Genomic DNA, 15,859 nt, shown 5'->3' with positions numbered 1-15,859 from the left:
GTCTTACTCATGCTCTGGAAAACCCCCTAATGTAGAAAGTCAGTTTTCCCTCTGAGCAGCTCAAGAGGTATCAACTGCAGCCCACATGGGCACAATACTGTGGCTGCTAATTTCTTCTGTGTGGTACGGACCCAGACCAACTTAAACGAACTACTGCTATCCCTTCTCTGCCTTCCTGTATCTTGGAAGGTACAACTGTGCTTTCAGTATGGTTGGGAGAAAGCTGAGAGTTTGGACATGTGCTTCCAAAAGGTACATATGCACCTCTGGAGAAGAGTAAAACCCAAGAACACTGGTGCAGCCTTCTGCCAAATTCACATGGCTGCCTGTCATTCTGGCATGTCTGTGCACTGCTTTTCTCTCACCAAAATGCCTTTGAAGGTACAGACCTGAGGTTTTGAAATGCTGGATGTATCTAAACAGGAAAAACTAAGTTGTCTGAACTCACACTTCTCATAGTCCTTAGCTATTCTTGAGATAAACTGTCATCAACACATGAAGGGACAGCTGTCTAGCAAAACAACTAGAGGATTTATACTGACAGATTCAGGAAGAGGCTTGCAAATATGTTCCTATTTTCAACAGCCTTAAACTTTGAGATGTAGTAATAGTACACTCTTTTTATATTAAAAGTGAAAAAAGGGAAAAAGCTCCAAATGTACTTCTAGATTGGGATAGAACAGAATGGCAAGGTTCACCTTCAAGGACTGAAATGCCAGACATTTCAAAAACACATTAACCAGTCTTCAGATGCATAACTAAGCCAAACAAAACTGTAGATGCTTACAAATTGGTCATTATTGCCTGGCATGTAGTTCCTAGAGTCCATGCACAGTGTATAGTCATTAAGTGCTTGAAATAGGTAATCTGGAAACCTCCCTGGTAAGCAGGTTGCTATGTAAAGAAGTATCCCAACATGACCATCAGAACAGAGACACACTTGGAATTCTCCCCCATTCACTCAAAGAGTAGACTCTTAGGTGAGAGGAAAAATGGCAGTATATCATAATGCAAATGATGCCTAGAGCTAGAAAATGTTGTTGATTTGTCCCTCTCCACAGAACTGGATTTTGATTATTTTTTTGTGTGTGTTCCTTACTCAGATTTAAGATGTTTGTGCTTCATTCTAGCTACAGAAATGTTTCATGCCCTGCTCGAATGAGTATGTGCCCTAGAAAGGTAGATGGATACTCTTTCATACTGTCAATAAATGCATAAGAACGTTGTAGGCTTTTTTCATTGCCGTGCTGGTATTACTATGGTAACATGAGACATTTACACTGGTGGTATTAGCAGTCTGTCTCAGCAAGAGGGACCCTCTGATGCCTGACAATACTAGTCAGTTCAGATACTGCTAGCTGTCAAGGTGGAAGAGCTTGGGCAGAAAGTACCATGCAGTCCTTTGTGCAATTTGCAGGATTACTTCTGCAGTTCCCTTGATTGGTAATTTTAGAAGCCATTGCTTTGCAGTTCCTGCCCTAGAAAAATGTTTAATGCTATCTTTAGTGCTTGCTTTCTTCATCTTTTCATGTTTGAATTGTGGGTAAAAGTGCAGCAGAGGAAACTCTCTTCCTTTACAGAGACACTAATAAACAAGTACAGAGGAGAAACTAAGGGCAAGGTTACCCAGACCTTTTTTGTTTCTGTAACAGTGGGTATTTTGGTCTTGAGGGTCATCCCACTAGCTTCCCAGCTTTCATTGCTTTAAGAGAGGGTAATTGAAAATGCACACAGAGTGCACGGCAGAAACAGCCTTGGTAGCGTGGCGGCAGATACCCACATCTATTCATTGTGAAGCACTACGTACTTACAGTGAATGGGGTTGTATAAATTACATAATAATGAATTAAGGTAGCTTTAGGGTTGGTTGTCTTGAGTGAGGGAGGGAGTTAGGAACAAATGTGTGTTGTTTGAACTTGGTTTTAATTGAAGTTGTCGAGGAAGATGGCAGCAAAGGAAAGCTTCAGTCTGTAATTTGGGTGCTTTGTGAGCACAAATATCAATTCTGAGCAGGGAATGAGAATTAATATATAGAGCAAAGTCTGTTGTCAGTTTTTTCAACCCTCAGACATTTAGAGGATCTTGACTTTTGAAGTTTTTGGTTTTGTTATTTCCTTTGCCAAAGAAGTTAAGGAAGAGGTAAGGTAATCAACAAATGAGCATGTTTTAAAATTCAGCCACCCTAGTGAGACCTTTCTTTAAAGCTGAGTAATTCTGCAAGGGTGAACTCCTCTTATTGAAGAAACCCTGTCAATTATTGTGAGAGCAGGTCATTCTCTCCTCACTCCACTCTGTAGCACTGGGATCCTAAATTAATACTTCAGTGGTAACTATTAAAACTACTTCTGTGATAAAATCAGGTTTTCAGAAGCTGATCAGAATATTCTTTCTGAGGTTATTGAGGACTGTTGCACTTTCTCATTGTCTGGAAAACGAGTATCTGTGCTGCTATTAAATGGAAGGTCGCAAATAGCAGGTGTGACTATAACCCAGTGATGATCTGAGCTTATCAAGATAAGGGTTCTGGTGAAAAAGGGCTCTTTGGAAGAATTTATTTAAAATGGAAACCCCACACTGTTTGTGAAATTCCTGTTGTTTTTCACAGACCCATGACAGTGCTTTTAGAAGCTAACCATCTAGGAAGTAGGGTTGTTTTGGTTGCTGGGTCTTAACCAGTGCTGGCTGTATCTGGAAGTTTGGTGTGTTTCTTTTCCTGGAAACCCACAACAGTCTGTAGATGCATGCCTAGATGCAACTCTGAATTTTATGTAAAAGATGATATTTGAAGTGACTGAATGAAATAGCTGACATTTATTTTCAGTAAGCATTCTGTTGCTGTCTACTGGATCTTCCAGTGTCTTACTTTGTCACATCAAAGTTCTTCACAAACTAAGTTGATGAAATGAGGCCTTTCCTGGTGTGATTAATGCACAGCTGTACCTATATGTTCATGCAGACACAGTCCATTTGATTTTCTCTAATTTTTAGTTTGACTTGTCAGTAAATCCTACTTTTCCTTAGCTATGCTGTGGTTTTACAGGCTGTTGGGTTGTGTTCATTATGTTCGTGGCAGGGGCATTTTGGCAGCCTGTGACATTATTTTCCTGGGATGGACAGGAAGGCAGAAAGATAAGCTAACCTTGTTGGAAGTGAATGGTAGTTTCCAAGTAAAAAACCTTGAACCTTATGATTGTAAAGATTATTTTGTCAGGTTGTATTTTTTCATCTTGGAAGTCTGTTCCTGTTATCAGTTTGAAAAGATAAAATGCAAGCTGTTCTATGTGTAACCTCTTTAACCATTCTTATCCTTGTTCACAGTGGCTGGAAGGACAAAAATGCAGATCTATAAAAGAGACTTTAGCTGCACAGATTACATTTCTAAACAGCCTTTACATATATAATCATCCATAAGTAAACTTGCACAAGTAAATACAGATAAGCTAACCCTTTTTGACTTGTGGTAGGAGGTTTGCTAGAGTAAGTAAATTGCATATAGAGAAAGAAGTTCTCTTCTTTGGCCTCCTGGTGCTTTGGTTTGGTTTTGTATGTAGCACAGGTATGTGCGCCTTTCTTATACAGATTACCTTGCATTGGAACAAAAAGAGAAAAAGTAAGATATGTTTAGGAACAGCATAAGATATCTGTGAATTCAGATGGGTTCTCCTGGGTTGGGTGCCTTTAGCTTCTGTAAAATGCAAACCTGAACTCTTGGCTGGGAGGGTGTCCAGATGCTGATGAGGTGCTAGGGGGGAAAAAAAAATCAAAACTCGACCTCTGCTTTGCATATGTTATGTAGGTATGAGGAAGGAATGGAACTATGGTTCTTCAGGTTTAAGATCAGCACCACCAACAGGCTGCTTCTACTGCCTCTGCTTCTAGATCTATCTTCTTCATTCTTGTCCGGGACTTTTTTGTTACTCCAGGTAATACAGTCCCACTTTTGCTTTGCTTTTGCATGGTTGCTGGCTTAAAGGCTAGGAAGTTTCCTTGCCAGACTTGTGCTGCCCTGGAGAGACTCTTAACATAGAAAATTCTGAGTTGGGACATAAGTAATTATTTACTTCTTTAGAAGCTTTAAAATGTGTCTAGCCAAGCCTAGGTACTAATAGCAAAAAATCCATCCCTGACACTAAGCAGCCCCCTTTCCTTTCCTGATGTATTATCTCTGTTTTCAAAGCAGAGGGGTAGTTTTTGTTTTGTTGTTTTTCATTCCAGTAGAAGTGTTCAGCAGTGATGAAATGTTTCCAACTTCTGTTGCTGAAACACCAGGATCATTTAAAACAGCAGCAACAAAAATCTTTAAACACGTTGTTCAGGTTTTAAAACCGACAAATCCGTGTGGAAGTCTCTCCTCCTGACACTTCTCATCTAGAAATTGTTATTACTTTCTTGGGGCAAAGATTTGTTCAATTTTTAACTTTTAAAGTTTTCAACTTTAATTGGTCTTCAACTTGCAGAGCCTGAACGACCCTGTGATGTAAATACCCTAACCCAAAAGTATCCTTTTAGATGTAGTAACTGATGATTTATAGCCTGAAATGTCTTCTCGCAGGCGAATAGCAAGGATTGTTTTGAATGTAATCGTAATGAAGTATTAATCAGCCTCTGTGTATGTGTTGCTTTTGAAAAGGAAAACGATGGATGCTCTTCCATATTTTTAAAATACTCCTGATTTCAGTATCTCTGATTTTAGCCTGGAGTCAGTTTTTGCAACTGTAATAAATCCCCTACAAAAATTGACCTGTTCTAGGGGAAGTGACACCGAGCCCTTAATCAAAGCATCAGAGTGGACACAAAAAATACTTTAAGAACTGTACCAAGTGCCAGCTTTTCAAAACAGGATGGTTTCTTTAAAAGGGGGGAGACAAAAGAGAAAGAAAGAAAAAAGATTGCTGGGCAAATAACCTAAGTGTTTAAATACACCAAAGAAGGAGCAGTTAGAAAGGGCTGTGGTAGACTGTGTCCTATACTGAACTCTGCCCTTTAAAAAAGAAATCCTTCCCAATTGATTTTTAAGAGCCACCTGTTGACAGAAGGCAGCACTCCTGCCAGCTTGCTTTCTGCATGTTGCAATATAGGACACCTGGAAAGAGCAGCTGACCAAAGTGGGGTTTTCTGTCTGTTCAGAGATTCTGGGGCAGTTAGCATAAGCCTGCCCTGTTTAGGGAAGAAACAAACTGCTCTTAGGGAAGTGCGTTGCCATAGACTAAACTTTAGTGCTGTTTGCTGTGATGTTTAAACAAAATCTAGGGAAGAGCAAGTACAGGCAATGACTGGGGGTGTGAAGTGATACCAGGCAGAAGGTAAGTTCTGTGTTATGGTAGTGTCACCACTATGGAAACAGACTGAGAGAGTTGAGGCTGTTCAGTCTGGAGAAGAGAAGACTCCAAAGAAACCTTATTGTGGCCTTCCAATGTCTTAAGGGGGCCACAAGAAAGCTGGGGAGGAATGTTTTAGGGGGTCAGGTAATGATAGGACTAGGGGGAATGGAACAAAACTAGAAAGATTCAGATTGGATGTTAAGAAGAAATTCTTCCCCATGAGGGTGGTGAGACACTGGCACAGGTGGTCCAGGGAGGTGGTAGAAGCTTCATGCCAGGAGGTTTTTAAGGCCAGGCTGGATGTGGCTGTGATCAGCCTGATCTAGTGTGAGGTGTCCCTGCCCCTGGCAGGGGGGTTGGAACTGGATGATCCTTGAGGTCCCTTCCCACCCTAATGAGTCTATGGCTCTTTGTATGGTGTTCCCTAAAGGTCACGTTGGGTGGTTATTGCTGGTTGGTTTGGCACACTGTGTGTAGAGGTGGTTTGGCATTAGGGGTAACTTTCAGTGACTTGAAGGTTTGTGTTGAATTCCTTGCTTTACTGCAGATGTCCTCCATTGTGTTGGGCCCATCTCTAAAAGGAGGAGAGAGTTATTTCCCAGCCATATGGCTTTCCAACAGTCTCTTTAATGTCCAAGTCCTAAATCAGAAGTGGGAGAGATAGGATGTAAAAGAATGAGAAATCAAACGTGTTAGCCTGGCCCAGCTTCTGGTGCATGGATGCCTGTGCAAGATGCTCTGTGTATGAACATCCTTTGCACTGGTTTGGTCCTGTTGCAGTTTTATCCTGCCTTAGTCTGACCTGTGTGTCTTGCTGGTAATTGTAGCCCTTGCTGCTTGGAGTGGCATTTGCAGAATATAGAGCTGGAGGTGGGTCAGTTCTGTTAATCTTAGTTGATACCTCAGAGTTGTGCGTGTGCCAGGCTTGAGCTGTAAAGGCATTTCTGCTTTAATTCTGTGCAGATAAAAAATAACACTTTCTACATTTTCCTTGTTTTAAAGACCTCTTACTAAGATTGTTAGTTTTCTGAAAGAAATCTGTATTAGATGCTCCTAAGGCAAACGTCCCCAGAATCATTTCTTGGCTGTATGAGAAGAGAATTATGATAAAACTGCTTATCACAGCCGATAGCACAATGCTGATAAATGATGCTGTGTTTTCCTGTGCTTGTGTCTGGGTTTGGGTTCCCATCCCATCTCCCACCCTGTCCAAAGAGAGCATGGACAAGAAACTCTCATCATTGTAAACACAACTGGATCTTGTGTGACACTGTCACACTGCATTTCCCCAACCTGTCTCCTGCTTGTTTATACAGGTGCCTATAGAGGAATGTGGGGATTGTAAGTAAAGTGTCAGAGCTGATAAACACAGAAGTTAAGAGGTCATATTCTAGAAGTGGTGCTCTGGATCAGCATTGTATCCTTTAAAAGATGCAAATACAGGCGGCTGTTTTCCCTCTTGCATGTATTGCCAGCAGTGGAAACAGACTTGTAAACGCCCTTTGGATGTGCTTGTGCACCTAGCTGTTAGACTTTGCAGCTCAGCTCTTCCCCCATTTCCTGCTCTTTACGGGAGGAATCTCACATATCAGTGTTACCCGTGTGCTGGGGTTTGAGCCACACTTTTAATCCTGTTATCTACGTCAGCATCTTATATAATTTTCTGTTTTGTTGGCATGAGATTTTGTAAGGAAAAGTAAATTTGGGAGAATCCCAAAGTTTGCCTTTGCTTTTGGCTACGCAGAGGTCATCAGGGACAGAGTTCGAGCCTGTCTAAACAGATGCTTTTCGTCACAAACATCCTTTTCATCTCCTTTTGAAAACACTTTTTTTGGGGCAGTAATAACATCCTTGCTAAGGATAGGAAGTCATGGTGTTTACTCTTGTTAATTTATCATAGTAAGAAGGGTACTTTTTTCATATCTATTGAAAGCATGGTTTCAGGGCATTTCTAGAACTCTACTCATCCAAGATAGGCAGTATAACTATACCTGTTTGGGGGGCTGATGGGGGGTGGTTTGAAGGCTTATGTCAGTTATTTGTAAGAACATAAGGTGTAGATGGTTTTTCTTGTATCTTTTGTTTCCTGGTATTGCTATAAAAATGTTGAGATGCATACTTCATAGGTGTTCAGTTTCTGCAAGTACTTCACACTGAGCAGAGGTGTTACACACTCAGGCTTGCATCCAGTCACATCTCCCTGCTGACAGTGACTGAGTCAGATCTCTTCTTGACTGTTGTTGAAAGACTTCATCTAAAATCTCCCTCTCCATATTCAGGGCTTTATTTCCACCTCTTGACCTAGATTTTCTGAGAATCAGCATGAAATCAACGCTGGTTAGGCAAGTCCTGAATACAGAATAGCACAGCTGACTCTGTAGATGAGTGAAACTCATTTGTGTTTAAGGTATGAAAGAAAGGTGACATTCTCAAGTGTATCTGCTGGTTCTACAATGTTTGTGTAAGTTGGCTGGGATTAGTACTTCTAGTGTGTGTGGTTTGAGATGGAATGTTTCTAAATAGATGAATTAAAAACAACAACCACCACCACCCACAAAAACCACCTCTATGAAACAATAACTAGTAGAGCTACTGAACGGTAAAAGGGAAAACCTGAAGGGGAAGCTGAAATGGCATCATCCAAGTTTGAGCAGAGGAGGTAGGTTATTAGGGTAATATTTTTTGAAGAGGTCTCTTCCTTGTGGACTTTCTGGCTGTGTTTCTTTAGATATGTGCAAAGCCTAACTTATTTTATTTAGTTGTAATGAGTAAAGGACTTTCAGTGTAACTGAAGAATTTGTATTCTTCCTGTCCAGCTAATTTTCAGGTTTCCACTCAAAGGCAAATGGTCAAGTGGAAATGCATTTCTACAGCCATTCAGGGATCTGAGTGAAATGTTGAAGCTTGCTCAGATCAAGCAAACTTTAACTGTGCATTGTGTAGGTTGGGGTTTTTACTGCCTGCCTACAGTTGATCCAGGAGAAAGTAAGTCACTTCTGGTTTTCTTGAGAATGGCTTCAGCTTTACTTTTAGGTTTTTGTTTTAGTTCTGTTGTTATTAATGTTGTTTTGGACAGCCAGAGTCTCTTTGGGAAGCTTGCACTGTGTGGAATGTGTAGCGTCCCTGCTGAAATGAAAGCTCAGAGGGGGTAACTGAATACTCCCTGCCTCAGTGCATTGCCAGCCTGAAGGAAAAACAAACATGTACTGAGAACAATGAGCATTCCTTGAAACCCTAGGAGACAGATTTTTCCCCTTTTTAAAAAAATATTTTTATGAGACCCTGTTGAGGTTTGCAGTCCCAGGTGGCAGGGCTAAGGGGCTTCTCACCCTGTCATTCAACAGATACCTTGCTCAGGGCATGAGGGCTGTAACTGATGGGCATCTACATTTTGGAGTTGAAAATGTGAAACCTGAACAGATGCTGCTGTGTCACACGGCTCCCCACACACCCTCTTTTTTGTTTACCTCTGCCTCCCCTTCTCCCTGCTGTTCTAGTGATTCAACTTTGACTTTCCTTAATGCTTTTGCACTGTTTTTTCTAACCTACTCTTTCACATCTCCAAATGCAATTTTAGTAGCAACATGGAAATGCATCTGAACACTTGATAGACTTGCAGTTCGTTGCCTTAGGAGGCTTGATATACCTGAGTTTCAGGTTGCCTGCTCGCTTGTTCGGCTCTACCGTATTTCAGGGTGTCTTGTATAGCAGCCACTCTGTACATGACAACCTTGAACTGAAGTCTTTCCTTGCCTATAAGCAATGTCCACTTTTGCTCCCATGTTTTTTACTTTACTGAGGATTTGCAGTGATAACTTGGTACTCTAGTAAATTCATGTTCAGAAGACACATGAGCAGGCCAGAGGGCAAGTCATTGCTTGAGAACTAGATACATCAGGACACAGAAACTTGCTCTGTCTTTAATTCTGTGGTTTTATTAAGATAAGTTCTAGAAATAGAGTTCCTTGATTAGTATTAATAATGAGCATTTTAGAATGAGATACAACACTAAGCATTTGTTGTTATATTCTTTTTGTCTTGGATCTACAGGTTTGAAGATTTTAAAGTAGCCAGATTAAGGTCTAGTTGGGCTTTGGCCTTTCTAATTTTCTCCCTGTATAACCTCATGACATCCCTATCATCCTGATTTGAAATCAGTTTAAATTGTTGGTACTTTCTAGTCTGGATGAGCAAGCTTTTGAGATGTACTTTAATGTTCAGAATGGGTAATTTGTAGTGTGCTGTTTGGAGCTTTTTCCCTTCGTCGGGGTGGGAATTGCCAAAACCTGGCTCCTCAGTTTATCTTGTGTGTGTTTTGCCATGTTATGAATAGTTGTGTAAAAATTTAATGCATGTGAGAGATGCCTTTGGCAACAAATTAATCCTCCAGTGAATTTCCCTCAGTACTGCAGTGTCTTTCAGCAGTGTGGTGCATCGGTTTTCTTCCTTGCGTCTCAGACCATCTTTGCTCCACAGACCATCCTCTCCTCTTCTAGTCAGAGCTGTTTGTTAGCTGTGTGGATTGTAAATTCTCAGGTGCTTTCCTAAAAGTTCTGTGTAAATCACTTCATTTTGTAGATCAGCTTGTTGAGCAGTATTTTGGGGTTTCATTGCATGCCAGCTGTTCAGGCTGGCTGTGTGGTTCATGTTGCTAACTGTATGTTTAATATCGTTAGTTGCCGCCTTACAGAACCAGATTTTAGGATGTCTGCCCAAAGCCCTATTTGCAAGTGTGATTACCTGTACAGTATTGAATGGAGCTCAAGATCACAGATGCTTTTGACTCACAAATTTCCATCAAGCTTTACAGTTTTCCCAGGGGGCTTCTTCCCCTCCATTTAATTCCTATTCTAATTATCTTTGTATCATTATTCTGTCTTTCTGGAGGTTTTGAATGTGTCTTTTAAACTTAGTTTAAGCACTTAATTATTGTATTCGTTGTTGTATGAACAGTTTTGAAACTATTAAAAGCTCATTATTTTCAAAGTGGCACTATCTAACCTCAATAATTCTACCATTTGATATGCTTTTGTTGCAGATTGAAGATGGGAGCAAAGCTGCAGCTGTGGACAAGCTACTGGCTGGGGATGAAATTGTTGGTATCAATGATGTGGGCCTCTCTGGCTTCCGACAAGAAGCAATCTGCCTGGTGAAAGGTTCACACAAGACACTGAAGCTTGTAGTAAAAAGGTAAGCTTGTGGTGTTCAGCTGGAAAACCAAACACATTCCAGGCTATAACTACTGGGCAGCTAAAATTGCCAAGATTTGGCAAGATGACTGCTCTCGTTTAGTGTTATTAATGTGCACATTATGCAGTGCTACCTCCCCCTTGAACACAGACCCTTTATGGATGAAGACATGGGAGAGTTAGCAGAGCAAAAACTGAGGTAATATATTCTGTGAGCACCGTTGTGATGTGGTGACTGCTCATTTCTATCCTACTCGAGTGCAGGGCCTGCAGCTAGCCTTTGCAGACAGCCCTATGTCCCTGCCTGCGTGTGGCAGCACGGGCAGTGCTTTGTGATGTGGTTGGTGTTCAGGCCAGTTGGGCAGTGAGGAGTGAGTTACATGGGAAGGTTTTGGAAAATAGTTTTCTCACTTTGTGGGAATATTTGAGGTCTCAAACATTTCTCATGTGGTTTGGCTAAAGAGTATTTACAGTTAATTATTGGTGAAGGGGAAAAACTGAAACAGTTTATCAAAATGGAACAAATTTTTGGTGTGGAAAACTTTTGTCATTTTGCCTTACAGCTTTTAAGTTCACAGTTCTCTTACTAGTCTGAATTGGAAGCAAGTTCCACAAAATAGTGTTGACAAAAGTGATCAGTTGTTAAATCTTGTAACTGCTGAAAAAAATTCACCCAGGAACTTGGAATGACAAATATCTTTCTCATTAGTTTCCTACTCTGAGTCAGAACTTTCTGATTGTTAATTACATCTATTGAATTATACCAACAAGTCTTTCATGTGCAAAACTTGAGTGTCTCTGTTACAGTAAAAAAAGTACTGTTGCAACACAGACAAGGCTGAGGACTGAGATTTGACAGGTACTACAGTGCAGTCCATAAACATAACCACTGTTTGAGGCTGTGTTAAATGAGGACTGACTCAGTCAACATGTCAAACATGTCTCACCTTTTGTAGTATAAGAAGGTGAGTTGCCTTTTTTTAAAGGAGGAACTATGGGAACTTGAGTCTCTTTCACAGGTGATAGTTTGTCCTCACCAATACGTACTTCTGGAAGCTGTCACAGAATTTTTGTAGCACTAAAGCTAATAAATGCAAAATGAAATGCATTCACAACCATTACAAGTCATGTTGATCTTCAGCAGTTCCAACTGGAACTGGCTATTCCAGTAAAAGCACTTTTGTTAGTAGCTGTTACATCAGCTGTTTCTGTTACAGAAAGGGAGAACTTCAGGGTTGAGAAGTTTTATAGACATTGAAGATTCTGCCAAGACAGCAAGTCTTAATTACTAGGAAAAGCTTCAGACCAAGTGGGAAGATCACTCTTTCTTAGTGCTTTTCAGTTTTATGACAATAACTTACTCAATCTGTGAATTCTATCTATCTTTGGAGATGGCAGAAAGATTGATGCTGAAATACTCTCGTAAGAAACGCAGCTATGCTGTTCTTGTCATTCACAAGTACTTTCATGCAGCTAATAAAGCATGGATTTGCTGCTGTGAGTTTGAGACCATTCTCTGCAGGCAACAGAACCCCATTGCTATGCATGTGTGTGTGCAGTTTGGTGCAAAGCTGATGGATTTTTGTCAGTCCTTTCTCATCAGTCTTTTTTCTCATCCCTAGCATGTGTGTGAGGGGCAAAAGAGGCTGAAATGGTGGCTGTTGTTAGACAAAACACTTTTAAATTCACTAAGAGTTCCAGAGCTCCCAGAAAGGGGCAGTAGCCTTTTGGGTCATTTGAAAGCCTACATAAGATTAGACACCATTTCATAACACTTGCTGAATAAAACAAGCTAAGGTTTTTGCCTGTGGTTTTTCAACTTTGCTCTTTCTCTTGGAAAGTTGCCTTAGGACATGGGTTCTTTGACAGTCAGAAACCTTTTAGCATCCAGTCTCACTTTATTCTTGGCCAGCTTGTTCTCATGGACTGCTGTTTATGTAGTGAAGTAGCTTTTCTTTTCCTGCTACAAGTTCAAATGATGCAGGTTTTTATAATAGCCATGGTGTGTGCTTTCTTTCAGAAGCTATGGCGTGAACAACAGTTTGGTTTGGTTTTGTTTGCCCTAAATCTTAGCCTGATTTTAAATTTTTTGTAGTAAGCGCTTGAAACAGCCTTGTCTTTAAGCAAACCAGTTGTTTAGTCTTTGTATGAGCCCTCCTGCAGGTCTGGGCTGAAGTGGATCAGGGAACTGATCTGACTGCAAAATTACTTGGGGAAGTAGGCTTTCAGCTGAACAAGACCAACACTTTTCAGAGGCAGTCTGCACTTTAATTACAGCAATCTTAAAATGGCTGCCTTAGCATCTTTAGACTATTTTCAGTCTTCTTTAGGTTCACACTTACTGCTCTCTGGGGACATTTGGCATAGTCTCACAATTCCCTTTCCATGAATTACCTACAAGATGAGTATTGATCTGTAACTCAGCATATTTCTGTCTGCTTGCCCTGTGTCCTCTGTCTAGCACTGTGGTGCCTCTCTAAAGTATTCATTTAGCATTTTATTCCCTGGGAGTGAGACATGAAATAGACAAATGGTTTGAAGTTCAATACTGAATTTGAAGTTCAGTTCTGAAGGTTAAAAAAATAAGTAAATAGTTGCTGTAATCATGTTTGTCCTTGCTATCTGTGGCAGTGAGCCTGGGAAGCTATGATCTGCATTTTGTGTTAAGAAGTCTTTCTTTCCCTCAGGGGTCTTTGTGATATCAATTTCTACACTGATTCAGGGCTGAAAAGCAAACTTCTTTAAAGCTGTCGTGTGTTAAATTTAGTTTTCAGTGAAACTATTATTCATGTCAGTAGAATGAATGCCCCCCCAAAAACCCCCCAACACCACAAAAGCAAAACAAAACCAAGCACACCTCCAACACAACAGAAAAAAATAAACCAAAACAACAAACAAAAACCCCACCAATCAATAAACCCCAGGTTCTATTTGCCACTACGTGTGTCCATATGGAACTCTTCTATGTGGGTCACTCCTCCATGCAGTAATGCCACATCCTGATCTTACATTGATGTATTTCTGTGGTCTGGGGAGCACACTGTTTTCCATTTTGAACTCTAATGTACCTACAACCAAGAGGAGAAGTTTTGGCATAGAGAGTTACATGCTTTGTTCACAGTAATTAACTTGTGACAGATGAGGGTTTCTTGGGGGCCTAGTAGTGGTCAGTGGCCGTGGCTGGCTTCCACAATATTGCTTTTGCATGCTGTATATGAAGTATCTGATGCTTGGCTTGCATGGGTAAAGTAATATTGGTCTCTAAGTGACAGTGCCTGTAGTACCAAAGAAAATAGATTTGTTGGCCATGAAGATGAGTTTTGCTGTATTTTGTGGAAACTTTGGGTTATTGTGGTCTAAGCCAAATCAGGACTTCAACTGGCTCAGCAACAAACATGATGTTTAGCTTACATATATTGATGGCTGAACAGGTGTGGTGTACTTTCGGTCTTAGATTTAAAGAGGACTCAGGAGGCTTAGTGTTGTTTTTCTCAGTGGATTAGTCAAAACGTCATATCTTAACGATGTGCTAGTTCATCACTGTAGTACTAGTTTGCTTCCTGAGTAGTCTCCTTCCTTAGGACACTGTGCTTAGGACATTTCTTACAGGAATTATATGTGAATTTCTTTTGCTTTGGAAAGGGTGTGTGTTTATATATACACACCTAAAATTGCTCTGAGTGTTGATACTGAAGTAATTACTGTGTTATGTGTAATTTAACTGCTCTGCATACACTTCTAACTTAGATTGCCTTCTAGTTATTGAAGAGGTATTAAATATAATCCTGGGTTTTCTTTTCCTTTCTATATTTCGCTGGTCCCTTCGTGTGGCCAAAATGTATGGTTTTTTGCAGTGCTGATGAGTCCCTTGCTACAGGAGAGGAAAAGAGAGAGCACTTGCCACCAGAAGCTAGTCTGAATGTTGGAATTTACTGCTCCAGCTCCTAATATGGGAAGATAATATCATGGTGTGTGAACTGTAAACATGGAAGGTTAGGGTAATCTTAATTTCCATGGCACTTTGTGAAAACAGAGAGCCATTTAATTGAAGCACAGCAGAAGTAGTTTTTAATGCATATCCTGAAGGCTCTGAGATTGTACAGTATGGCCTCAAAAGACCTGAGCAGAAAGAGGAATAAAAATGTGACAGTCATGCGTAGTGTTCAGATGGGAGATCACTGAAACTTTGTCCTGTTCTGAGCACAAATGTGCTCAACAGCAGCAGGGACCTTTCTGTAGTGGGTTTTCCCTAACTCACCAAAGGGATCTAGTCCTGCCCATTTAGGACTTGTGGAGCAGCTAGCTGTTCAGTTTGTAGTTCCTTGTCTCTGCAGGAGTACTCTTTAAAACCAGGCAGTATCAGTTGGAGAGGTGACTTGGGAAGATTTGTGTTCTTTGTACAATTACATGGATGGAGCCCTGAGTTCTGCCTCTTGTCTGTGTTTGGTCACTTGATAGTTCCAGTTTTATAGATGCCAAAATAGTCTAGGAAACAAGTAGGAAACTGTAGATAATTTTGCAGATTTTAGGCAAGTACTCTTCCTGAGTCCACAGTTATCTTTAAATACTGCTCAATAAGCCAAATGCACTTCCTGAATAGAAGTAAAATCTATTTTGCCATTAAATTTTATTTGATTGCTTCTGGAATCAGGGTTTCTTATCCCAGCAGGATCTTTCTGTGAAGTGAGTGTTTAATGGAGCATCTGCAAAATAAGCCACTCCATGTGTGCTCCTCCATGGGGTTCCACAGAGGAGGCCAGCTGGCATGGAGCTCCTTCTCCTCCTTCAGTTGTGTGATCTGGTGCTCAAAGGAATGGATGTGACAAAAGGAGAAGCACCTTTGCACCTTTTTATTTCCAGTAAATTGTGTCTTGGAAGAGTCTTAATGAGGGCCCTTTCCCCCGGTTGCCTAAGTGTGGGTGCAATCACTTAACCAACATGTTAACAGTGTGAATGCTGTGCCCTTCGCTGTGATGACCCTGCAAGTACCACCCAGGTGTTTGGAGTTTCCCATGCCAGGTGTCTCTTTGGAGCAGTGCACACCTACAAACCACTTTTCTTTATTTCTTGGTCATGTTAATATGAGTTGAGTCATGCTGATGTACTAATGGACACTTGAGGTGAAAGTTCAGTTCCTCCAGTTGATGGTTGGTTTCAAAGAGCAAATTGTCCTGTAGTTTTGGATGTTCATCTTGAACTGTCAGGACTCTCTTGATACCTGTGTTGAGAGTGACATGCTTTCATCTTGTGGTGGCTTTCATAATCTATTTCTTTATGTATAAATAAATCTATCTTTATTTCTTTGTGTAAAACATCCATCCCATGAAGCTTGAATAATAAATGAAGTAA

The 15,859-nt window shown here is 40.7% G+C and overlaps 1 protein-coding gene across 1 annotated transcript in view; it reads left to right on the top strand.

The window, feature by feature from the left end:
• Positions 1–15,859, top strand: part of SHROOM2 (shroom family member 2) — a 109,437-nt gene that overhangs the window by 30,665 nt on the left and 62,913 nt on the right. The window contains exon 2 of the mRNA XM_068163165.1: positions 10,360–10,511. Within this exon, the coding sequence (XP_068019266.1) occupies positions 10,360–10,511 (152 nt within the window). The remainder of the gene's footprint in view (positions 1–10,359; positions 10,512–15,859) is intronic.

The sequence above is a fragment of the Melanerpes formicivorus genome, unplaced genomic scaffold (assembly GCF_026170545.1).
Source record: "Melanerpes formicivorus ecotype bairdi unplaced genomic scaffold, bMelFor1.0.p_v2 SCAF_70, whole genome shotgun sequence".
NCBI lineage: Eukaryota > Metazoa > Chordata > Aves > Piciformes > Picidae > Melanerpes > Melanerpes formicivorus.
Note: the sequence above shows the minus strand (reverse complement) of the source record. Positions and strands in the feature narration are given on the sequence as shown.